The 26,651-nt window shown below is 38.9% G+C and overlaps 1 protein-coding gene across 2 annotated transcripts in view; it reads left to right on the top strand.

Annotated features, from left to right (window-relative positions):
• The window catches only part of SMPD3 (sphingomyelin phosphodiesterase 3), a 103,639-nt gene that overhangs the window by 42,841 nt on the left and 34,147 nt on the right, over window positions 1-26,651 (top strand). For both annotated transcript variants that reach the window (XM_054296272.1, XM_054296273.1), the window contains exon 2: window positions 25,000-26,623. In XM_054296272.1, the coding sequence (XP_054152247.1) occupies window positions 25,292-26,623 (1,332 nt within the window). In that variant the 5' untranslated portion in view covers window positions 25,000-25,291. The remainder of the gene's footprint in view (window positions 1-24,999; window positions 26,624-26,651) is intronic.

Below are 26,651 nucleotides of genomic sequence, written 5' to 3'. Positions count from 1 at the left end.
GGTTTACTTAAACTTTTTTTGAAGACTGTGGATTGGTTATGTAAGTAGAAATTCTGTGGGATATTTTACTGACACTTTTTCAAGTCTCTGAGAGGTTACTTTGTGCACTAGAAATGCCAGTCTTGACGACTGGGACTGGGAGCAGCAGAAATCTCATCAGCTCCTAAATTTAAAATCTGTTTAGATTTTTTTTGTGGGTCATATTAAAGATAACAGTCTTTAACTCAATAGCAGCTAATTAAAATATTTAAATGGCAATGGTTTTGCATACTGATTTTTGCTGAGGTCACAAAGCAGCAAAATGATATTCAGGGTAACTGCACTTATATAATGTCCCAATGAGGTTTCCTTCATTCCAGGCCACAGCTACACCAGAAATGTTCAGCACAGCTGCAAGTGCACTTTGTCAGTGTTAATAATTAACATTCAAAAAGCAGCTAAAACAAGAACTCAGCCAGAAAGGTAACTAAATCTATTGCTGTTAGTTATGTGGAAGTATAAAAGGAATTAATATATGTTGCAGTGACATTTTAAAAGCTGGTCTGCTACTGGATAGAAACTTAGCAAACCAAAATATGTGGTTTGTGGTTTAGATCTTCTGGGTGCAGCTATGTATACTGGGGACTTAGAAATTAAAATTTGAAAGTAACTGAGATACTAATGCATCTGAGTCTTGTCAACCAGTGGTTTCTTCTGGGAGGGTTTTTTTGAGGTGGCAGCTAAAGCCATTTACCACATATTGAAACTTTTTTATTGAACCAGACTCAATGAAGCTGTTCTTGACATCTGCAAGCATCATGTTAATGAGGCTAAAGTATAGAAAGGTGGATGAGAGCAGAAAATCTAATTAGGAGCTGCTGCATAACAGCTGTTACATCAAAACATAGCACAAATACATGAATAATACACAGATGAAGGGCACTAGTTTTTTATGATAAATGTATATTTTGTGTGTGATGCACACAATAGCCTGGCTTGGATATATGTCTGATACAGTCTGTCTTGGACTGCCTCATTTGCACAGTAAACTGCTTCCCTGTGACTCCATATGAAGAAGGAATTCCTTGAGCAATTGAGGCTTGCTCCTTATTTGTCTATAAAATCTGACTGTGAAAGCCATGGGAGTTGTAATTCTGACTTAACAAAGATTTTCATAGCATCAATCCTTTCCTGTAAAACCTTATGAGTTAATTAAGCTGAGGAGAAGGGTCTGGACTTATAAGTTACTAAAACTTACTCTTTTTCATGCTTTTAAAAAATTATCTTGAACAAATTATATTTTTCAGGTTGTAGCCTGTAAGGGTTGATTATTGATCAATGTATAAAAGTGATGAACTTTTCCCTTGAAAATATCCATAATCATGTACCAACTTAGCAGAATTTTTCTTGTAAGCAAAAAAGCCTTCATCTCTAGTCTTACATCCTCAGTTTTGGATTTCTGTTGGTCTTTTAGCAACTGAATTGCATAATGCCAAATTCTCCAGTTGGAACTGGAGTGAGACTCCTGTTGCCACACAGAATGACCACTTGACACTATTCTTGAATGCCTGCTGATACCATATTAAAAAGAACTCTGTTATATTTGTGATCCAGCTGGAGAAAAACTGTTTTTTCAGAAAAACATTCACTTGCTCATATTAGCAAATGAACTAAGTAGACCTCAAATGTAACACACTTGTAAAACAATATGTATAAATTAACTTTCTGTAGAGAGCAATGCCACTTTTGCAGCTTCGTTAATGGGAAGAGCCAGGAAACAATGAGGCATGGCAGCTACATGAATCCTGAAATTAAACTGAAATTTTTAGCCCTAACTAGTGGTTAAAGCAAAGGGTTTTGATTGTAAATCACAGAAAATCAACTCACAGAGGATACTTTAATCATGCATTGTCAGGCAGAGCACCTGGGAGCATGATTTCAGTGGTGACTCTAAGTACGGCATCTACCTACCTTGCACTGCACAGGAAATGAGTTTGGTTTGCTGATGCATAAGTGAGGCCATGCCTCTGCATTAACCCCATCAGCCTATCTGAATGAGGAAATTCCCCACCTGATTGAAAGTGTGCCTCATGAATATTAACTCACTGCATTGGGAAAATACAGAGCAGATTACAACATCTAGTTAATAAACAGATGCCTTCTCTTTAGCTTGTGCTGCCCCTTATCCACTCCCTGTTTTTCAGGAATGTTTTCACAAGATTGGCACTTGACTTCTCCTGTGGTGGATTAGTTTGTCAAACAAAGAGCAGAAGCCTGGGGTTTGCAGCTTGGTGGTGGCTGTGCTGCTGTGCTGCTCTTCATCTGCAGCTTCAGTCCTGAAAGGTGGATTCAAATGGAGACTGTACATTCCCAAATGAGCCCTGATTTGCAGAGTGAAAGGGAAAATCACAGTCAAAGATTGGGCTAAAAAGGAGCTGGGCACAGTTGATCCTAATCCAGGGCTGGCAGCAGGGATTATAGTAAAAGTATTACCAGCTGTATGGCCCTGGCAGTGGGGGTCTCTCCCAGGAATCTCTTTGAGTATTTAGTCAGTGCAGCAGAGTTGTGTGATTAGGACTTCCCAGGATGATATTGAAGTCTGTTGAGTATCCCCATGCAATTCTAAAATCTGAGAATAAAATTGGCCTTGCTTAATTACTGCCCAAGCAAAAAAAGCTAGAGTTGAACTGTACAGCTGAGGAAAAAATACTAATTAAGACCTCTATAATATGCATGTAATTCTGATATCATGGGAAAGTGATTCTGAGTTTTGCTCTGATGCTGCCTGACAGGGCTCAGTGCTGCTTCCTTCCTTGCTTTTGCTTTTAGGAAAGCTGTTTGGGTCATCCCTCCTAGCAGATCTTGACAAAAATTAAAAATCCCCAAACTGAATACCTTATGTTGGTGTTGGTACTGGTAAGGAGGTAGCTGTACTTAATGAAGCACCAAAGTCTTTAATTATTTATTGTTTCCTTTTGAGAAGCATTGTTTTAATGCCAGTGCTTAAGATTTCACTTTGTTAATGTTGGTTGTCAGAGTATTTGGAAATTTTATATAATTGTCACTCTGTAATGCTGTTGAATGTGTTTAGCTGTGAAGGGTGTAGCAACTGCATTAAAAAATTAAAATCATAGTAATGCAGCTCATCCTGAAAAAAGTGATATACCATAGTCTCAAAAGACTCTCTTTTACATTGACACACTGGGTAGGTTTGTTCCCAACACACAAATATTTCAGCGTGCTTGATAGTGATAAAATTGTTTATAACATAAATTTATTAAACTGGAGTTTTATATAGCAACCTATCAAAATAGACATTGATAGCTAAATTAAATATTAATTATTGTAGTGGAGAAAGAGAGAAGAAAATAAATAATGAAAAAATAGTGACAGGAAAAGCAATGATAAAGCAATGTTTGGATGGAAGAGCTGATCAGTTAAGAGGATGCAGAACACAAAGTGATCAAGGTAAGGAGAGGAGCAGTTCAAGTGCAATCACATACAGTGTCTCTGCCATAAAAAGAATGACAAATAAATGTTTTCAGATATTCTCTGCTTTTTTAAGGGATTTTCTAAAACACTTTGGCATGAATGCACAGAAAGTGGAAGTGACCTTTGCAAAAAAAAAAAAAAAAAGAGCAACAGCATTTAATCTGAAAATTCTCAGAAGGTTTTTGTCAGTGTCTGTTATGGTGTGAACTACCAACGAGAGCTTCTGCTGAGGGGTTTTTCTCCTTTATGTTGCAGTTTTTTTCTTATATTCTTGTTTTCTTTTCCTTGAAGCTTGTGCTGTGCAAGTGTTTGCAGACACAGATGGGCAGGAGGCATGCAGGGTTCAGTAATAACAAATAATAATAGCATTTGACCTCTTTTGTCTGTACTGTGATAGCAACTTGTATTCCATTAGCACTCTGACTGCAGTGCTCTTGTCAAGATTCCTGGTTTTTGCTGCTGGATTCTAAAAGCACTTGATCAATTGATCTTGGAAAGTGCTGAGCTTTTTCCCAAAGTCTTTCATACTTGGCTATCATCAGGTGAAATTTTCAGCAGTTTGATTCTGTCTGTAAGTAGAGGTGAATGAATCAATAAATTTTTAATGATGTTCATTGAACTAGAGAATCAGGAATACATATGTAAGAGAAATTTCCTCTTTCTGCAGTATTTTTTTGTAAAATTAGATTAATAATACAAGGATCTCAATAGGACACTGGGAGCTTTCCTTGCAGTCAGTAACTAAAACTATATATTTTTACTTTCTGGAGAACTTCCTGTACTGCATGCCCTGCACTTACTCAATTTTTAAACTTGTATGGATAGAAGGCTTCTACTAGGTGAGTCACAGGTTGTTTATTTCTTTGTATTTTAACAGTGTGTATTTTAAATCTGTTTGTAATAGCACATTTTTTCATATATAACCATGTGCCTAATTTATAGCATTACCACAATATAAAATATTGAAAATATGATAGGAAAAGACAGTGAATTTTTGAAATTTCCAAAATCTGAAAGGCTATTAGTACATGGTGTGAGTTCCTAGTTCAAATCTAGAGTTGCAATGTGACAGTTCCAAACCTTGCAGCTGGTGCTTATCTGTGTGTCTGACAGAGCAAAGCTTGGACTTCAGTAACACACCCCCTGAAAATTCAAGTGTTATTTAGTTTATAAATGCATTAACAAAGACCCTCTGCAGTTGGAGTCATTACTTTGCAATCCTTTTAAGGAGAACTGTGAGCTTGCTGGTTCTCTGATCTTTATCCTATCCCAGCCTAATAGGGTAAGAGTAGTTGGGTAAATGACAGCAAAACCCTGCAAGCGGCCTTAAATAAGAATCAGCCCAGATATGAAGAAAAAAAATAGAGAAAATTTGTGAAGTGTATTTTGTTGTTATACCTTTGTTCAGTTTTCTGTAGTTTAGGGATAGAAAGCAGGGACCTCCCATCTCACTCAGTGCCACTGCTTTAGTAAACTCCCCCATCCAGAATGGGGGGTTTTGCATCCTCCTTCCCTACTTCTCTGAGTGTTTTTACTGTCTTCTGCTGCATTTTAGAATTGTTTAGACTAATATTGTCTGGGCAATGCTATGTGCTGGAGAGGTTTTTGGGTTAAAATTTCCTTGATCCTCTAAAGGACAAAAAGCAAGCAGACCATGTTGATAGATCAGTGGGGGAAGTAGGGAAAGCAAACAAATCATTAAATAAATTACTGTTGTGGGCTGATACAAGAGGATTTAAATAAGAGATGCTTAGAAGAGATTGTTTGAAAAGACAATGATGGAAGCTCTGTGAACCCTGCAAAGCAAAGATGGAGACTTATTTAAGCGACTGACTTCTAAGAAGATGAGAAAATCCCACCTTCAATGCTTTGTGTGGGGGGAATTCTTAATTACAAGAAACTTGTTGCTCTTTCTGTACAGGAGAAACAAAGGGCTGACTTGTGGTGTTGGAAAAGCCAGAGCTGTAACACTAACTCACTTCCCTGGTGGCTTTCTATCAAAGACATTTTTAAAGGCATTTGAGCACCAAACTGTTCTTTGTGCCTTTGAAAAATCCCTTGTGTGAAAGCAAGGGTAATTTAGAAAGGCTTATCATTTGGAAAACCTTTGATAACACCTCATACTGGTTTCACAAGTTCAGAACAAACTATCTTAATTAATTCTTAATAGGAACCTGCTTACAAACTCAGTCCTGCTTTCTCAAATGCATTTTTAGTAAAGAGAAGGCCATAGTGGATGTCTGGATACCTGATGTGGATGCCTGAAAAGGATGAGTTGTGAGCAGTGGACCCTGAAAGAGGTGCCTGGCACAGATCAGTGCTTCAGATCCTTCTTGACTGTTACACAAATGTGTATTAAATGTTCCAGACTGCATCTCCATATTTACTGGCTTTGCTGCTGGTGCTTTCCTTCATGTTTCCTTCCAAGCTTATTCCTACCTTCTAAACCGTGCTGCCTCGGATCCTTGCTGAAGTCATTTATTTCCTAGGCATCACATCTTAGGGTGGTTTGGTGTAGTCAGGGCTGTCTGTCAGGCTGAAAGTTCTTATCAGTCTTGGGTTGCACATCACCACAAAACTTCCATGAAGGTTATTCCATGGAATATACACAGGAACAAATGCTGCTCCTGGGCTACAAACTGGGTTTCCTAGCACAAATTCATCTGTGCTATTCCCTTATACTGGATCCATGAGGGGGTCCCTGTGAGGCCAGTCCCTGGCTGCCACCCTGCTGGGGCAGTAAAAGAGTTTCTGCAAAAACAGCTGTAAAGCCTTTGAAGACAAGACATAGATCATAACAACAGTGATGGGAACTGGTCTTCATGTTCTTGTCAAATACGTATCTCCACAAAAAAATACATCTTGGTGACTATTTTTAGGATCATCATGTCCAATAAAATTCTGGGTTTTTCTGTATTTCATTTATTTTCAATAATCATACTTCTGCTGCTGCAGATCTGGGAGAGAGATGCTGCATTTATACCTTTGTTTAATGGTAAAACTAGCTTAATCTTCTGATTTCAGAGCTTGTTAAAACAAACTGCATTTGAAAATGGTAATTTTCCTTTAGCGAAATGGCATTAATGGGGCTAAAACTTGCTTGGTAGCTACATGACATTTTAAAGAATTTTGTGATTTTTGTGTGCCATGTGGCATCAGTTTACAGTACTCAGTGTCCTTTTTAAGGAATGCAAGACTAGAAGGGACCATCTGGGTTATCAAATACAGAGCCTCACAATTTCAGGCAGAGAGAAACAAACCTGGTGCAGAAAGGCCCACAGAGTAGTTTTCTTTCAAGTATCCTCCCTTACCAAATACAATAAAGTAATTCCCAAAACCTTACAACAAAGTAAAAAATATTTTTAATTAAGGAGAAAGAAAACTACTGTGTCAGGTTTTATCAAGGCCAAGAAGAAAAGCTGAAGTGTAATGAATTGCACAGAAGTTGGGAGAAAAGAAAGAGCACTTACAATTAACTGAGAACAGGATTCAGAAGAGTTGCAAATTTTTCCAGATTACTTATTGCCAAGTGCATTTCTAAAAGCAAAAATGAGCCCTGCTTGGCACACAGGTTGTGTATAAACCCCTTACCAATTTGGAAGGGACACCAAAGCTATTGAAGAATGTTTGTCCAAAGCACAAAGAACTATGAGTCTGAGATGCAAGGAACATTTCATTTTATTGCATAAATTATCTTTATCTTGGAGAGAAATATAAACTAACAATTGTGAATAGATAGTCTAGTAATGCAGCTATTCATTGTAAGCAATTTTTAGTGGGTTGATTTGAAGTTAATTTTGAAAAACAGCATCTTTTGTTCAGAGAAAGGAACTGCATGTTACCGTAACATTATGCAGATCAGCTGCCATTACAGGAGCATTTATTTTAATAGGAGGAGGTTTTCCTGCTGTGAGGGGGACAGGCAGTTGTTTAGTTCCTTCTTGAGTGCAATTCTTTTTTCTGTCTTAGTGTCTCTTGGAAGAAATATCCTTTTTTCCGTATCTGTGAGACAGTGAACAGGTGTATGTATACTTAATGTATCTGGAGTTTCTTAATCCTCAGGGGCATGTACTATATTGAAATAATCTCCAGCAGAGAATTACACAAGGGAAATTCCTCTTCCCTGGCCCTTTCTCCTTCTCTGTACAAAGAGAGAGATATTCCTACTGAGGATTAAGTATTTTTTATTCTTTGCATATTATCTGTGATTAATTTAAATTTTTTTTGTTGCTTTTAGGAAGGTTTTGTACTATAAAATAACAATAATTTAATACTGTGAAGAAGCATGAACTGGCAGTGTTGAACATACACCACAGTGATTCCACCAGTTCTTTCCTACAGCTTTTACAGGAGTGATTATAAAATAGCTTAACAGCTCTGCTTATCAATATTAATATATGCAAATACATCCAGGAATGTTGCTGCAGACTTTCACGCTCATCAGTTCTTAGAGAAGAAGTTTTGGGTGAGTAAAGTCAGGAGTGTGGTCAGCATGGTACAGAGTAAGTTCCCTCTTGAGGATGAATTTTCCAGTGTTCCTGATTGGTTTTTGACAGGTGTCCCAGCCCCTGCCTGTAACCAACTCCTCTAGCTCTTATTTAGATCTAGTTTACGTAAAACTTTACTGATTTGATTAGAAATTTTGCCTAGCAGAGATTGAAAATTTGTTTCTATATGTCGTGTTTAATTTATATAGTACCAATACTTATTCAATGTACAATATTAACAAATTACCTAAAGACCTTAAAATGCCTTTTTAAACATACTAATATAGAATTAGAGCAGTAGGAAGGAAAATTATTAAATAACTTTGTAGATGGAAACAGAAATTTTAATTAAAATAGTTAGGGTTACTTCATGTTTCCATAAAGCAAGTGCACAATATGGGAAGTACAGAACACTAAATAATACATTCCAGAATGCTAAGAGGTAGAAATTAAAGAATAAAGCAGACTAAATAACAAAAATGCCAAACCAAAAGATTTTAAAAAAATAAATCCCTGTGTAGTTCTCCAGTGTTTGTGCAGCTCTGATTTTTTTCTTAGTAATACAAAAGGTTCCTGTCAAAGCAGGTTCTTTCCAAAACCATGTGAAGAAATAGATTCAGATTCTGTTTCATCTCTCATGCACTGTGTAACTTCAATACTGGTAAGGGTTTTTTGCCTGTTACTATCAATATCTGGTTTTAAAACTGCCCTGTTGGAGAAAAATTCTCGTTAGCATTTCCAGTGTAAACACATAAAACAAAAAATCTGACAAACAGTGCACACTACTGAACATTTTAAAAATGCTGAAGAGAATTTAACACAGAATTTCGGAGTGATATTGTAACAGCATTGTTCCTGTGAAAGGCAGCAATATCCTGCTGGTTAAATAAGCAGCATTACTGCTTTGTGGGGAGCTTCTTGCATTATTTTTATGAGTATAATATTGCTTGGGGTTTTTTTTCTTGTTTCTCATTGTTTCATGTTGCTTTGCTATTTGCATGCAAAGGGTTATCTCTTGCTAAGTTCCCCTCTTCTGTCTGCAGGAGACAAGGAGCAGCTTTCAAGAATCCCTTTGACATCATTTAGTAGATTGTACTGAGAGCTAATGGCGCTTTAAATTTTATCTCAGGGTGTGATACTAAATATGAGCTGAAGGGTTTCAGCACACTCAGACTGAACAAACCTTCTCTGGTTAAAAATGAAAATCCCACAAGGGACTGAGAAGCACCTTTGAGCAGACAGAGCCCTCTGCCTAGCAGATAACAAGGCTGGGATGAGTTGACTCTAACATTTATGTTTTCCCTCAGTAAGATAGAGAAAGAATTTGGAAGAATTAATTTCTATTAATTCCTTCTTCTATTTACTATATTCCCACATGCAATTAGATAGAATTAATTTTGGAAGAGTCATTCTGGATCTCTGCTTTTGCACAATGGTCTCTGCTCTTTTGGTAGCTGAGCTGTCAGCTGGCTGCCTTTGCTGGTGAATGAGGCTTCAGTTTCCAGGGCATTACCAATCAAGGGATGATGCAGTTCTGCCTCAAGGCTCTGATCTTTCTGGGAATGCGTTTCTAAGAAGGCCTCAAAATTTTCAGGCTGAAAGGTGAAGATTTCCCTACAAGAGACAAAGCCTAGCTGAAGGAATATGAGAAATAATTGTAGCCCTTGCACAGCAGCAGGTAGTGCTGCACGAATCTTTCCCTCAGCCCTTAGGTCATGGCAAGTGAAGCTCCTCAATCTGTTTCTAATGACAATTCACTGGAGGATTCCAGTGTGGGTCCTTGCAGTGAAAAATATGAATATGCTGAATTCTTCCAAGTGGTTCTTTGGGGCATGTGTATTTATTTGCTTTGTCAGAACTTGTTTTGCGGGGTGGGAGTGGGAAGCTGAAATGAATGCAAAATAAAGTAGATAACAGTGTATGTCTTTAATGTGAAACAGTTATGGCTGCTGTGAGCTGCTGCTCTTGGTATGAGCCTTCTCTATGATCCAAGCATAGCATCTGTCTTCCCTGTATTCTGCATTTGCCCTGACATAATGATTCTGAACTTAGGATCAATAAGCTGAGAGAATTAGTCATTATATATGAGCACTGTGTTTTTTTCCCAGGGAATTTAATCAGTAACACCATACACAATTAATTTGGACAAATCTCAGCAGGGTACAATGGGATCAGGAGCAGGAATATATTCTTAACAGCCAGGCAACACCTACAATAACTGCTCAGATTAAAATTAGAATTTGAATTAAAATTCAAGTGATAGCCATTTGCCTTTAACGAATTTCTTGGAAATAATCACTGCTGAAGTACATATTAAGCCCTTTCATTAACCTCTGAAAGAATGCCTCTAAGTGTTGCTCCTTGGCTGAGATGTTAATATGCTAGTCATGCTGATGACCTGCTCACAAAGGCTGAATTACCAGCTGCATTTGCATTGATCTTCAGATGAAGAGTGCTATTTCAGAGCTGTGGTGTTCTCCAGCTACAACTGTATGCAATTATTTTAGTGATAATACAACAAACATTAATCATGTTGATGAAAATGCACCCATTTTTATTATGATAAGTATGAAATATATGATTTTATATATATAATGGGAAATCTTATACAATGAATAATAATTTTTTCATCAAAGGCACCAAAATAGACAGTTACTGCACTCATCAAAGGTTATAGTGAAGGGGTGAGACACAGGGCAAGAAACCGACTGATCTCTGTGGGGAGAGTGGGCTTGAGTAGTGCTGCACAGCTGATTGTTGCCTCAGAAAATAAAATTGCCAATTTTCAGAGGACAGCTTCTCTTCTGATATGCTGACTAGCTGAGGTTCACAGCTCAAGGGGTCCTGACCAGGGAGGTGCCTCCCCAGCAAATTGAGCTTAAATCTGAGGAATCTGAGATCTGCCACAGCCCAGAGCTCAGCAGGACAGGCAGAGGGGACAGTGACCGAGCAGGGGCACACAGAGGCTCAAAAGCTCCTGTAGGGGCAGGTGGCAGATGCAGGAGCAGAACTTCCCTCTGCTCTGAGCCTTTCCCCAGCTCCTGCTGCTGGCTGGGAAGTTTCTGGATCACTGTGTGTGCTTGTGGTGTGCAGTGGGCGAGGGGGCAAAGGCAGGGTCAGAGCTGGGACCGTGGGTGCCACACATGTCACAAATGGCGAAGCACATCTCTCTGAATCAGTGCTCTGTCCTGTGCTGGCTGCCATAACCTGGTCATTACTCTGGTCATGACGTTTATCCTCCTGATACAATAGAAGAAAGTAATGCAAATTTTGTAAAGTTACAGTGTTGGGTTACTGTGGAGAGGTCACTCTTTGTTCTGGCCTGGCAGTCCAATTAATTGCAATCATGGAATTAACTGTCTCTGAGAGATCAAAGCTAGTGATGAGACACATCTCTGGTTCCTTCCTGTAATATTCCTCTTTAATTTAGCATATTTTGAAGGTAGAGTTTGAAGCCTAAAAGCAGGTAGAAGTGCTATGTTGAAAGCAGACATATGCAGTATAAAGACAGATAAGTAGAAACAAGGTGTATTAGCAGTACTCACGTTTATGTCCATTAAAAGAGAACCATGAAACAGAAAATGTTAGGTAGAATTAAAAAGAAAGGCATCTTGTAAGATTTGGGCTTTCTTCTGCACGAATGGCAAAGTATTTTGTTGGTGATTAGTTTTTCCTTGTGTAGTTATGCCTAACCTGTTCCTGTTGGGGGAATTTCCCTAAAGTAATAGTAATAATAATAATTCAGTTATATTCCCCAAATATGAAGAATATAAATAATTCAAAGAATTTTTATAATGAAAAAAAGATGTGGTCACAGCCCATAGGGAAAAAGAAATGGGGGCAAATATGTTTAATAATTAGTAAATCACTAAAAACTAGGGCCAATAGGTTTGCATCATAAAGCAAAACAGTAGAGCCACACATCTTGTGTCATGATTACTTTTAGTATTTGATGGGAAAGTTTCCTAGATTATCTATTTATGAATAAGATTTTTTTTTCCCATTGAATTACAGTGTAAAGTCTGTCCTAACCTCACCATGAAACTGAAATGGCAGAAGTTAACCCTCATCAGCTTCCATCCCCCTTGTATAAGGCACAGTATCAAATAATCCTCAACTGTTCCTCATTCAGTATTACTCAAGCCCTTTGAGATTTATCTTAAAATACAGCACTGCTACTGATGAGTGTTAATCTGCTTTTTCAAACATGTTTCAAAACACATCCCAAGATTACAAAAGAAGGTTGTCTTCTGAGCCCCAGCGTGGAGGTTGCTCAGAAGGTCCATGCATGGGTAGAAAAAAAATTTAGAAAAATTACTTTTAGAAACTTCCCCTCAGAAAGCCAATAAACCCTTAGTTATTTCAACTTTTCAAATATTATACTTATTACAACATAGTAGAGAAAAGGTTTGGGCTGAGCTCTGTCCTATAAAATAATCACTGTCTGTGCTGCCTGGAGTGTTTTGGAGTTTGAGGTTCCTGATCTTTTTTCCTCTACCAAGTCAAGTTTTCCTTTGAAGTATTTCTTTCACATGGCTGTTGCCACAAATAGCTAGTTTGTGTTTCTTCAAAGACTGACACTGATTGTAGCTGATTTTGGCATTCTTGAAAAGCCCCGGCTACAATCTGAGCAAGGGTTAGGCCTGGCTGAATTGCTTGTGGCAAATCTGTTGTGTGGATTTGTGGGTATGAGCCATTGTAGGTGGACTTGGTGAAGAACTTTCAAAATAGGCTCCTAACTTAAATACACTGGGAACTGTGAAGTATTTTACATAAAAAGTCGTGCATAAATATGTGTTACATAACCACAGCAAGCAGCTGCAATGGAGCAGGACAGGCAGCAGCCCCCAGCCTGCCTGGAGAGATCAGTGTAAATTACAAAAGCAGTTGGTTCCTCAAAACTTGTTTGCCAGAGTTCTTGCAATTGAAAAGAGGGATGAATGTGATAAAACAAGGCAGCTATTTGGTTTCCAGGAAATATTCACAAACATAGAATTAGTGCTTTTATTTGTTGTTTCTCTGCTTTGTTTTCAGATAATGCTGCAGCACAGAAAATACTGGGTTGTAGAAAATGGAAAATCATTTAAGATTTTACTTTATGTAGAAAATGGAAAATCATTTAAACCTGCATTTAAGTTACAGTTGACTTCAAAGAACACCTCTGATTCTGGAGGAGTGGGTTCGGAACTGAAGTGAATTTGCTTTGAATTTACTTCTATTCATGCCTTCCTTTCTTCTGTTAGTTGCTTATAATTTCATTGATGTATCTACCAGTGGTGTACATAAAAACATGGTATGCTAATGGCATAATTAATATGGCAAGCAGCACATGAAGGCACCTTGACAGGTTTGTGGTTTACCAATAGTGTTTTACAAGATTAGGCTGGAGCTCTGCAGCTGCCTGACGTGAGTTGTTTGCTCAGTCTCTCATAAAGCTGAAAATCAAGTTGTTATCAGCTGAGTGAGCAGCAAAGTGTTACCATCTTCAGTGCTTACCAGTTGGGCTTCTTTGCTTTAGTGAGCCAGCCATAATTTTCAATTAGTTTAAGGATAATAAATTCAGAGAGCAATTTTGATCTCAGCTACAAAATTACTTGTGTAAATGCTTAAGAGAGTTGGAGATACAAAGGAAAAATTATTCATATATAGGAAAAAAAAAACCAGAACACAAACTTTTTAAAATTTAGTAGAAGAGTTTTTTGTCTTTGGAAGACTGGAATGACTGGATCTTGCATGTAATGGCCTTACAGTTTTTGGCCAGCAGTCCAGTCCATCCCAGCAGATCAATAATCCTTTGAAGCAGAGTGAGCAGAGTAACCAGCTGGTGGTACCTGTGTTCTGTGCCAGCTCAGTGAGCTCAGCCCTGGCCAGCCTGATAACCCTTCCTACAAAAGCAGCAGCAATATTTAGGGACTTTGTGGTGGTTTTGCTGTAGGGCCCGAGGGTGAATGAGTGTGGTTAGTAAATGAAAGCCCCTTGTTCCCTAGAGAAGGAGATTCATGTCAGGGTGGCTGTGCAGGGTGGATTGTGCTGCTCCCCAGGTGTCTCTGGGACAGCACAATCCCCGTCTCACAGCCAAGGCACTTCTGGCTGCTGATCACATTGCAACTTGTTGTCCTTTGGTGTAAAAGGTTTGCTGTTTAATTGCATAGACGTAAGTGGTTTCTTGTCACCTGTAGCCAAGGCACAGTGGAATTGGAAGTTCTGCTGTGTTTGCTGTACAACATAGTTTTATTTCACTTACACAAGGTCTCAAGTCCCCTGATTTAGAAGCTTAACACCTGTCAGATTCATAGAACAAAGTCAGAATAAAAATCAATGTTCTCTTTTGTGAATTCTCTTCACTAGAGGTAATCCAAAGGCTTTATTTCTTCAGTTTTGCTGGTGCATTTACTGCACATAACAATAATTATCTGAGATAAAAATCTACTGTACTTTGACTCCCATTGATAGTGAAGCTCATTACACCCCCATTATAATTATTACCCTCTTTATGTATACCTTGTTAAACACTTCAAAAGCTGGCATCCAGGGGATGCTGTTTTAAGAATCTATTTAAGTGATCAGGATGAATTATGTAAGATATTAACAGTATGTTCCTTCTACATCACTTCAAATCTTACAAAATTTGGGGTGCATAATAATCAGAATTGTACAAATAATATTATTCTGTCTAACAGTTCTCTGACACTTTCCCAATATTCCTTGGAAATTGCAAAAATGCAAATTTATCTCTGGGAGCAGTCCTACTAAAGACAATATAGGAGTAAAAGCCATGGTTAATAAACAAAGGGTATCTCTGCCTGCAATACTCAAGTAAATGTATATCCTGAAAAGTGTAGCACAGGCTAGGAGCAGCCAGCAGAAATAGAAATGCTATTATAGCTATTAAAGATAATTACAAAAACCCAAATCCCCAAACATTTGTGTTTTATCAGAACCATTCAAGACATGGACTCTTGGCTCTGGGTATGTGACAACTTCAGCTCAGTAGTGGGGATCATTTAACCCAAAGCCACAGAGATTACCACTATCAGAAATGTTGCTTTTCACAATTTGCACCTTTTTCCTTGGCATTTCTTTGACAACTGTTCTGTGACATGCAGGAGATAATGCAAACTTAGACTGAAATATGATTTTCATTTCAGTGCTGAAGAGCTTCACTTCCAAGAACACAGCATTCAATATATGAAAGCCTGCTTTTCTATTAAAGACAATTGAATTTTTAGAAATGTATTTCTGCTCTGCAAAACGACTCTTAAAAATTGAATTCTGAAGTGAATCATAGGGCAAAATGAGTTTATTTAATAGCAGGACAAGACTATGCTGGTTTGGAAAATCTAGCAAAAGTCTCTACAGTTTGGCCATTGCTATTGACAGTTCTGTGTGGATGCTGTACTGTTTAGCAGTTGCATGAACCTAAAAATTTACACAGGTATTTTACATGCCTGAGGATGTTCTTTGTAAATAATGGACTGCACAGTAAGTCCAAAGAATGAAACAAACTTCACAAATACATCAATGCAGGTCTTGTAGAACCAAATCCCTATTTAACTCACTGTAATAACTTGTGCAGAGTTTACTAAAACTGACCTTTTAAAAATAGATTTTTTGTACTGTGAATATGCATCAGAGGTATGGTTTAAAAAAAAAGGGCAATTTAAATTTTTTCTGACCATATTTGGACCAAATTTTAATGCACTTCATTTTTTACCCCCTGGAATAGCAGTATATATCCCCAGTATATTTTTGCTGAACCATTGTGACAGTAAAGCTTACCTGAGTGAGTAAAAGCAGCAGTAAGATCTAGGATGTTTGCTTTGCATCCTAAAACTAATACTGAGATCAAGCTGTTTATACTGGAGGTAGGCCCAGATCTATTTTGGAATCATCACTTCTGATTCTCTACAGTTTTGTTACTTGGACTGAGATCTTATTTAACTTGTCATATATTCAAGTGTATGAAAAGATCATGCCTGGAATGCCATGCATGAAAATCTAATCTGCAAATACCACGCGTTCGTGCTCTCAGCTTCTGGTTATTTATTAAGGAGCAGCTGCTTCAATTAAACATTTTACTTTTGGTCACAATAAAAAAACTAGTAATAGTTTGACTCAGTACTGAGATTTTTAAAAGCATATTAAATATTTAAACAATTTTTTTTTCTGCTGATGGCTAAGAGAAGCCTCTAGTTGCTTCATTTGTTGGTGACCACGTAAGAACACTGCAGAAGGTATTTTTAGATGGAAGCAAACACTGTGTCCCACTAGCTTCTTCTGGATATAGAAAACTTTCTGATTTCATTCTAGTTCCAAGAGTAAATAAAAAATGGGGTGCAAAATGAAATATCTGTATATTGCCATGATCTTCAAAAATGCATTTAATAACAGAAAAAACTGCAAACATTTGCTGTATTTTTAAGGAACTAAAAGTCCACAGAATAGTGAGGTGAACTTTGTATGCATACCTCACTAAAGTAACTGCTTATTTGCACTCATTCCTTGTTTTTGTTCTTTTAGATGTTTGCCAGATTCTGTTACTGGGTTATGCTACTCTCTTGGTTTAGAAGTGGTAGAATGTTGGGTATTTAGCATAGCTTCTTCTGTTTCTTTTCTATATATGGACCACTTTGATTAACAGCAGTACAATTTTGATATTTCAGGTGTGTTATGGATTAAACGTACATTTTGTATAACACAAAAAATGGGATTAGCCTTTATTCTTGTTTTTCCATAGAGATACAAAAGCTTCTGGCTCAAAATTAGGATCTTCCTCTCCCTATCCCACCTCAAATTTTGTGTTCACTTTTCTCTACCAAGTCCTTTCCCAACTCATGCAAAAAAGCAGCGATGTCTGAAGAGTAGCAATTTCTGAAACCTGGAACTTGAAATGCTGAAAGTGTCGAGGCATGAGCCAGGATCTGTTCTGCCAGCAGAAAATATGGGAGACTCTTGGGCAATTTAATGTACAATGCCAGAAACCTGGTTCTTATCAGGCAATGTCACAAGACTTCAAAGGTTGCATTGTGGCTGAACATTGCTTCCTGTGCTGTAACAGTGAGGCATCAAGAACAGACTGAGCATATTCTCAGTTTGTCAGATGTCTTAGAAGGCGAAGAGGAAGGATCAGCATTTTCTGCGTAATGCAATGGTTAATAAAAAGTGAAGGGAGTTTTAGGACAAGTGGGAAACATATTGCAGTCCTTCTGGTTTGCATTCTTGTGAGAGTCAAGAAGATTTTTTTCAAGAATGCCATTTTGGTGGCAAACATATTTCCAAAAGACATTGCAGGGTTGTGGAAGGGAAGGGAAGCACCCCAGATTTGTATGTGCCCGTGGTTGAGAAGGAACCGCAAATGTCAGAGGCTTCCAAAAAGACAGTTTTATTGGTAAATTATACACTTGGCATGGAAATTGGTATGTTAGTCCCTTATCTCCCCATGTAAACACAGGGGTGGATTTTGAATAAAGGGTAGAGTGAAAGAGAGAGGGAGAGACAGAAAGATCAGCAGTGCTGGCTCCAGCATTGATCCAGCAGCCTGGGATGTGCACACCGGGGCTTTGTGGAGGTAGGTTTTAATGGATGAGTTTTCCCTACTCTCAAGGTAATTTTCTCTCTTTCTATGCAAGCTGTTACAGTGTGCAGTTCATTCTTCTTGGCATGTCTGGAAAAGGGTCAGAGCCCTTTGGGGCTCAGAGCGGGTCTTGTTTTCCCCCTGCTGAGCTGGCCTTCGGTCCATGTCTGCTTCCTGACCTCAACCCCATGGCTCTGTTATGCTGTGCTTATTCCCAGGACCCAGAACAAGGACATTTGTCCCAGAAAAGTCCTGCCCTAGCTCCCCTGTGGCCCCTTCTCCAGCCCCATCCCACTGTTTCCCCCAGCATGTCCTTGCCAATGATCCTTGTTGGCTCCGTGGCCGTCGGTGTTTGAGACCTGCAGTCAGCCCCTTGGCCCCAGCCCTCTGCAGGGGTGTCTGTACAGATGTGTAGCAACAGAATGTGAAGTGAGCCAAAAGATTCTTGATATGGGTCATTTTAGATATCCCTGTTCCCCCAGAGCTGCCCAACCTAGCAAGGATGAGGGTGTTACTGTGGAGGAGCCAGTGAAGAACAGGCCATGAGGCTTCCTGGAATAAACCTGCACAGCAAATTCTCTCTGCTTCCTTAGGGGTGGTTTTAAGACAAGTCACCACGTGAATCTTGTGGTTTTAAATAATTCATTCTTGAGTATTTGAGAGATTAGTAGCTTTGTAATATCTGAGCTAAATTTAGCTATGCTTTATGTGAAGATGGCAACAAGTGTTCTTGCAGAGTGTTAAGTGATTGGATGGGATAATTTAAAAAATCAGATATTGTTTTCTGTCTTCTTTTATGTGTTACTCTGTAAGAAGAAAATATGAGAGGATGGGCACACTTTAGTCTACCAGTGTATTGCAGTGACATGAATTTACAAATAAGTAAATGTAATAATTTTGCTTGAATTTCCTATAACTTTTGAAAAGCTGAAAGTGTCAAGTGCTCTGGGTTGGTTTTTATGCTGGTGGGTCTTTTTTTGGTTTTTTTTTGTAATGAGAGTTTTAATAGATGTCTGTTTGGGTGTATGAAAATATGCAACAAAAGTACTCTGCCTATCTTGGAGCAATTTGTAAAAAGCTTGAGCTTGAATTCTTGCATTTTTGTCAGAGTGGCTTGACATGGAAGCAAGTTTTGGGGGAAGGACTTGGTATTTATGTGTTGAGTTTTGAGCAATGCTGGGTTTTTGTGATTACCACCATACAATTAGATCTCAGGGTCCTGGGGAAATATGCCTTTGTCAGCAGAGCTGGAAACTGGGAGTTAAGGAGCCTAGTTTTGGGGTTTGCATGAAAACTTGTCCAAGTTAAAAAGGCTCTGTTTTCCAATTTTCCATAAGTAGAAAATGAATAAATGTACTTTAATTTTCTTTATAAGAGTAGCTGTGTTTTAATTCAGTCACATTGTATTTTAATTTCCTTTATAAAGTATTTTAAGAATTGTAGGTAAGCATTTTTTTATAGAGGAACAGATATTTTTTGGCAGGAATTTGTCTTGGATTTACTGCAGGTTAAGGTAACTTTTCTTTGGCACCTTTAAGAACAATTTCAACAGTATAAAAATATCCACTCTGGGGAAAAATGATTACTTTATACTTCTATTGAGCTGTCATGGAGTAACCAGAAGCCTGGAGGCTCAAAGTGATGCTTGAGAAAGTACAGCTTTTCATTTTACAGGGAGCCTGTGCCCCTGCTAATTTATGGGCAAGGCATGGCTGTAGTCAGACCTCTGTAGGATTTAGATGGTGAAAGATGAGTAGGGAAAATTTTATCTCCACTTCTGTCTTGTGCACCTAAAGCCAATATTGTTCCATCTCACTGGGTTTTGTTAAACAAACCATCTACAAGGATCAGATTTATTTAGCCATTATTGAATTACTCCAGCTCCTGTAAAATATGAGGCTCAAGCACACTAAAAGGTGATTTTGTAAATAAAGCCCATTCTGTTTCTATTGTATAAACATAGCTTAGTGTCACAGATTCATACTTTTGTGGGCTGCAGTTGTCTCACTACTGAAGTTCACCAAATAAGGTCTCAAAACAGAGTGTTTAGCTTTCCAGGTGCTGAGTGAGATCACCAAGTGGTCAGATTAACTTTTTTTTTGTCTAAATCTTGCCTGATAGCAAAGCTTTTCTGAAAACCTAGAGCTCTCTGTATTTGCAGTTATTTTCATCTATCAATATGATATTGATCCTACTTCTTACCAGTTCCCAAGGCCATAAATAGGAATTGATAATTTGGAAATATGTAATTGTCCCCTGTACAAGAAGAGACAGTTCTGCTGATTAGGATTTTTTTTATTAATTCTGAAGTAGCTACTTTAACAATGCAGTCAAATTTGTGTTTTAAAGTAATGTCCTTGCAGATCAGAACTGGCATTGGTTGCTGTTACTTAGTTTGCATAACCATGATATTTTTAGAGGCATTCGTGGCATTGGCCCCTCTAAAATACAACAGAAACTGTCAGTCTGCTTCTATTTCCACTGAAATAAAAATAATTGAAGAAAGTTTGTGGAGTCCAGATTTTCAGATGAGTCTTCATGCCCTCCAGTGAAGTAGAACAAAATGCCCTCGTAAAAAGTTCCCCCATGGTTTGTATTTGATTATTTATCTGATGTTCACAGGCTGGTACTGGTGCACTCACAGAGTGCACAAAGCTTTGGAGGTGTATTTCAGAATTTGGAGCTGCACTGGTGAAGTTTTCTGGGTTTGGGTCAGGTCTCCAGGGAGCAATTAGTGAAGCTGGTGTGTAAACACAGCATTCATTGTTGGAGTGCAGTTTGTATGTGTGGAGTAAAGAATAAACCTCTCCTAGGCTTGAGAGATGTGATGTGTCCCTTCTGCATTTATAACTCTGCATGTAGGGTTTGAGCAAGTACAATCTCTTGTGTCAGGGTAGACTCAGCGTTGCTTGCAGGAATATGAAAGCTGATTGTTTTCTGCAATAATGCATTCAGCTTCAATTTTTCATCCATTTTGAAAGAAAAAAGGGACCAAACTGACATTCTTTTAGTGCTTTTCAATGGGTTATAATTGTAAGATCTTTTTTTAACTTGTGTTTCCATACATTAACATAATTGAATTTATATTTTTTTAATTAAGTTTAAACCCAATTTATTTAGGTAGCAGAAGGTGTGTGGGTATGGGTTTTGGCCTAGGAATATGATCTGGGACTACCAAACTCAGATGATTTGCTTTTGGAAATGAGAATCTGCTGCCATGGCCCACGTAACTGTAAAACTCAGAGCAAGTTGTACAGTGTGATCACAAACAACTTTTCAGCACTTTGAGAGAAAAGCTCCCATTTGGGGTGAGGAGGTACACAGGGCACCAGGCCAGCCCAGTTTCTCTGCAGCTGCAGCCAATCTTTTGTCAGATGGAGGGGATGACTTCCACTCACACTGGTGCCCACAGGTACCCTGGGCACTGCTGATCCAGCTCCAGTGCTGAGTGCCCAATGGGCTCCAGCCCTGCTCCAGCTCCGTTCACCTGTGGTTAATAACAGCACCAAATCTCCTTCAGAGTACAGCTTTGGAGACATTCAGAGGCACCACTGAGAGTCCAAGGACTCCTTAAGAAAATTTAGCACCTCCTTGCTTCAAACACAGATTGCATCGTCACAAATCTACTCCCTGAGGCTTGAGCAGCTCCCTGGACTTGTGGGGGTGCTTTGGGGTTTTTAGACATGTGCTTAATTGCTGACATCTCTTCTATTCAGGGAGACTTGTAAATTCACACTTCTTAGTATTTTATTTTTTACAGGTTAGCTCAATTAAGTTAGGCATCTTGTTTATGCTGATTCTTGCCTGTTGGCTGCCTATGGACAAAGAGCAGCCTGGCAGTGTTTGATGACCTTCTCTAGAAAGGAGGGAGAGAGTTTAGGCAGAAACTGGTAAATGAATGTTGCAAAGGCAAGTCTGCAAAAACATTGTCCTCCTACCCTTCTCCTCCTGCCAAATCCTTAGTTTAAATGGGTTCTGCTTTATTCATCAGTAGCAGTGACTCACCAAATTCAGCTTCTCATACCAAGGAGGATCCATGTTTTCCCTAAGTTTTTACAAAGACTTTCCTAAGCTGTAAATTGTTACTGATTTAAGTGGAAGTTAAGGTGAGCCAGTAAGTTCTACTTAAATTCCCTTAGCCTGCATGGTGAACTCCTTCATGGAATGAGTCCCAGCCAGGATGAGAGGATTTCAGTTAGAACATCAGGCTGTGAAGTGATCACAGGGGAACAAGGAAACATCTTCATTAGAGCCGCTCACCCCTCGAGATGGCTGCATCTCTGTAATTACAGCCATGTAATCAAGCATGCAAAGCAGTTCACGTGGTTTTGGCCTTTTGGAGTGGGTTTCTTTTCCAGAAGGTTAGTTAGCTGTTGAACTAGACTCTAATTAAAAGCATGTATAAGAATAATCAGGGGAACAACACTGAATAAAAGAAGGAAGATTTTATGAAGTGTGTCTGGGAGGAAAACCAGATGAGAACAATGAGGAAAGCAAAAATTAAGTTGTGGTTTGTCTAATAAGCCTGAATGACGTGAGAGCCTGAGTGAGAATTCCCTCAGTTACCTCAGATCTTCATTTCACCTGTGCTCAGTTACAAACACTAATTTTTGCGGTTTCACATGGTCTAGTGGGAACAATTTTGTAAAACTGTTTTCTTTGATTGAAATTACAATGACAATAAGTAAATCAAGGTAAAACCACAGCCTAAATAAACTGCTTTTCTAGAATTCATTTTTAGATAAATATTGCTACAATCTTCCCTGGAAACCAACTGTCAGGATTCAAGAAACACTAGTTTTAATGAATATATGTAAATTATGATGTGAAGTTGCCCATAGGGTAATTTTCCAAATCAGTTTGCCACTTCAGTAGCTTTATTCTGTTTTTAAATAAATAACTGTTGTGCCAGTGATTTACTTATAGTTTTAAAAACACAGTTTACTGTATTTTTACTGTATATAGGTGATATTGCTATCACATTCGAAGAAAGTTTAGTTGTCTGAATTTGAAAGTGTATTTTAGTTTCTAAGCAAAAGGAAGTTAAAACTTTTCTGACCATTTCTAGACTGTTCTCATAACATGATTACTGTAAGATTTGTTGTTTTTCTTCTGTTTCTCCTATCACTTGTTGACTTGTATTGTCCTTTATTTAGTTTGCAAGCAATGCTGGAGCTAGAAACATCTCCTTTGATCTATGATGTCTCCATTATACTTCTGGGCATAATTATGATCATAAAAATCTTTGAAACCTTCCTGCCTGATGTCTTGTTATCACTAAAGTTGAGATGTTCCATACTGCCACCATAAAAAAAATTAAATAAAGTCTATTTTTAGCCTTCAAACACTCATAGAGTAATAAAAACCACCAAACAACGCTGCCGTTTACGTCTTTGTAGCATACAAAAATATCTGTTTCATTGCAATATCTTAAATTCTCCCTTAATCTCCCAAACCCCTATGAATAAAGCATTGGATTACCAAGTAATACCCTTCATCACAAGGAATTAGGCACTTTAGCTTTAGGCTCCATCTAAACCGCTGCATTAGGAGAGATGTGACTGACGTCATGTTTTCCAAGTTCCTGTTGACTCACACGGTGCCTTCCCTCACCCCTTAAGATCTTGTTGAGATAAAATCTGTCTCCCATGACCCTCTTAATTCTCTTTTTTGGGGTGGCTTTGAGGCACCAGAGCGCACAGGATTTTCTAGCAAGGAGTAGGAAACTTAGTTCCTGTTTGTGTGTGTGCCAGTGAGTCTGTGACAGAGCTTTGGCAAGTTTTGTGATTGCTTTCATCTGGAAGTTTAGTAAGTCAGGATAATAATTTCCTTGCTAGAAGAGGGTTTTTAATTAGGACCTTGACATGTCTATGTCTTCTGTCTGTAATATGCAAAAATTTAAAGGACATCCAGCTCTTCCCTTTATATCCTCTTCCCTTTTTCCAGCTATTATATTTTAAAGCTTGCTGTGGTACCAGGGTTTTTGTGCTTCTGTGTCATGAGTTGTGGGAATTCTATTAGAATGCATGGAATAAAATGCATGGAATACAAGTGTGTACTCAAACCCTTATTGCCTCACTTCAGCAGGCTGCTAGTGGGAAATGCAGCTGGCACCTGGTCAAAAACCCTCCTGATTTTGGAAGATACTCTCCCTTTTTAAGGCAGAGGAAGTGTAGGAGTCATAAGTGTGGCCTTGAACCATCATACAGCCTTTAGTGTTTACAGAGAATCACGTTCTTGCTAGAAGTTGTTAAAACAAACCTCAGTCCAAACCAATCTGCTTCATGACATGGGCTGTGCAATCTTATCCCATGGAAGGATTTGTGATTGGAATTATTTTTCTTCCATTTTTACAAATACACAATAGCATGTTGGATCTGCAGTAAGCATGAATTCCTTTTACACAGTGTGTCTCCACAATCTGGATAATGGCTTTTGTAAAGCTGTTTAGTTGGGTGTTTCATGGTTTGCTGGACAGCTTTATCTTGTAGATTTATCTTGTAGATTATCGATACTGCAGTCCGTAATAGAACTGGCAAGAGTTGTATTGAATTGATTCTTTTTTTTTTTCCACTTCAGCACATCACCAAGCAGGCATTGACTGCTTTATCTACAAAACTGTCCCTTGGTTTCATGTTCCCCAGGGAGTTGTAACATTCTGTCATCATATGCTCAAGGAAACACCTATTGAAGACCTAATTAGGCAATTTTTTTATGGATCCGTTGAGCTTTTGCACTTTCTTCTGGTCTGTTATTTTAAAATAGTAGAAGTCAAATTGACCTTATATTCTACAGCACTGCTACACCTTTCACCAGGAAGGCTGTCAGCCTGAAAGTTGGAATATAGGGCTTGCAGTCTGTCCTCACTTCACAGATCCCAAACACAACATTCTGTTTATCCTTGGCACTGCTGTAAACAGGAATCTTTCTGGTCTGCTGAGTGATTATGTAAATAGGGCTTTTATAAAGCATTTTAAGCACCCAGTAGAACAGAATAACTTCTTTAGAGATTTTTCTTTTCTAATGGTAATTACATAATTGGATAGGTTTTAGGTTAATTTTTTCCTATCTGATGCGTGGATGCCAGAGTTGCTTTTGAGCATTTTTACTCAAGGATCCTAAAAATCATCCAGAAAAACAAATCTGCCAGGCTCCCCCCTATTATCAACATCCCAAAATGCCTTTGGCACTGAGTAAATGCCAAGCATTTGTTATTTGGCACTTGACTTGTCCCTTATTTCTTTGAACTCAAACATGTTGCATAAGATTGGTGAAGTTATGCTGAGCTAATAACTGAAACAAAACAAAAAACTCCCAAATCCTCCCTTGATCCAACCTTTTCAATTTCCATCTAAATACAATAAATATAATAAGTTTTTAATTGTTGTGAGAAAAATTCAATCTGCTTTAAACTTCCTATAAGTGTTACCTAAACTTTCAATATGGTTTTGTCTTTTGTTTCTGCAGGTTTCTGTTTTGCCTCTGGAGAGTTTCATTATGGCAGCCCCCAGTGAACAATGACATCCTTTGACAAATACAGATGCCAAAAAGCCAGACAAAAACAGTGGCCTTGTTTCATTTTTACTCCAACACAGTGAAATGGCGCTCTTAAAGTTTTGTTATTGACTCTCACTGGAAAGAAACCCAACAATCTCCTGACCAGACCTTTTCTCCCCATCCCTCTCCCAGTGTTTTTATGGATGCTTGACACAGTGACATCATGTAGTAGGCCCTGAAGTGTTGTCATAACTGAGTTGCAATGGTTTTATACACTTCTCCATTTCCCAACAGCTTTCTGTCAGTTCTGCATTCTTTTTCCTGGGGCCTGATTTTCCCATGTTACTGGCTAGCAGACAGGCTCGTGGGCTCTTTTGTTCCAACCACCTATGAAAAACGTCAAAGAGCAGATGACCCATGCTATTTCCACGCACTCTGCATCATTATCACCACTCCCATCTACCTGGCACTCCTGGTGGCCTCTCTTCCTTTCGCTCTGATTGGCTTCTTGCTCTGGTCCCCTCTGCAGTCAGCCAGAAGGCCCTACATCTACTCCAGGCTGAAAGACAAGAACCACACCAATGGAGCCACACTGCTCACTGAATGGAAGGCAGCAGGGAGTGGGAAAAGCTTCTGCTTTGGCAGCGCCAACGTTTGCCTGCTGCCCGATTCTCTGGCAAGATTTAATAACGTTTTCAACACACAGGCCAGGGCTAAGGAGATTGGCCGGAGGATCCGAAATGGGGCGAGCAGGCCACAGATCAAAATATACATAGATTCTCCTACCAACACATCTATCAGTGCAGCGAGTTTCAGCAGCCTGGTCTCCCCCCAGGCTGGAGATAACCGCACTGTGAATGCTGGCATCAAAAGGACAACATCAATGGAGTACAAAGGAGACAACTGTGGCTCAAACAACGGCGAGGAGAACAGAGAAGATAAAGGTGGGAGTGGAGAGCCACACGAGGGAGAAGAAAACACTTGCATTGTCCGTATCAACGGAGAGGAGAACGGCCACATGTCAGACACAGAAGCAGACACCGTCAACGGCCAGGCTCATGCCAGCGGCCCAGCAGAGCCCTCACTGGAAGGTGATGCAGAGGTGTCAAAAACACCAAACCACAAACAGAAGGAAGGAGATTCTGGGAGTCTAGACAGCTGCTCTGCCTCACGAGAGTCCCTAGTCAAAGTCCGTGTTGGAGATGGTACAGTGGACCAAAGCACTGTCAACAACAAGCTCCTCTACAAAGCTTCAATCATGAAGAAGACTTCAGTGCGGAAAAAGAAACACACAGATGAGACCTTTGATCATGAGATCTCTGCTTTCTTCCCTGCCAACCTGGACTTTCTGTGCTTGCAGGAAGTGTTTGACAAAAGAGCTGCAGAGAAATTGAAAGAGCAGCTCCATCACTATTTTGAATACATCGTCTATGATGTTGGGGTCTACAGCTGCCACAGCTGCTGTAGCTTTAAGTTTGTGAACAGTGGTCTTCTTTTTGCCAGCCGCTATCCTGTTATGGATGCTGCCTATCACTGTTACCCCAATGGAAGAGGAATGGACTCCTTGGCTTCCAAGGGAGCCTTGTTTCTCAAGGTAAGAGCCTTTTTGAAGCTGTAAGTAT

This window comes from Melozone crissalis, unplaced genomic scaffold, assembly GCF_028551555.1.
Source record: "Melozone crissalis strain CALT ecotype California unplaced genomic scaffold, PUWL_Pcris_2 ptg000007l_1, whole genome shotgun sequence".
In the NCBI taxonomy this organism is placed as follows: Eukaryota; Metazoa; Chordata; class Aves; order Passeriformes; family Passerellidae; genus Melozone; species Melozone crissalis.
This window is presented reverse-complemented; position numbering and strand designations above follow the sequence as displayed.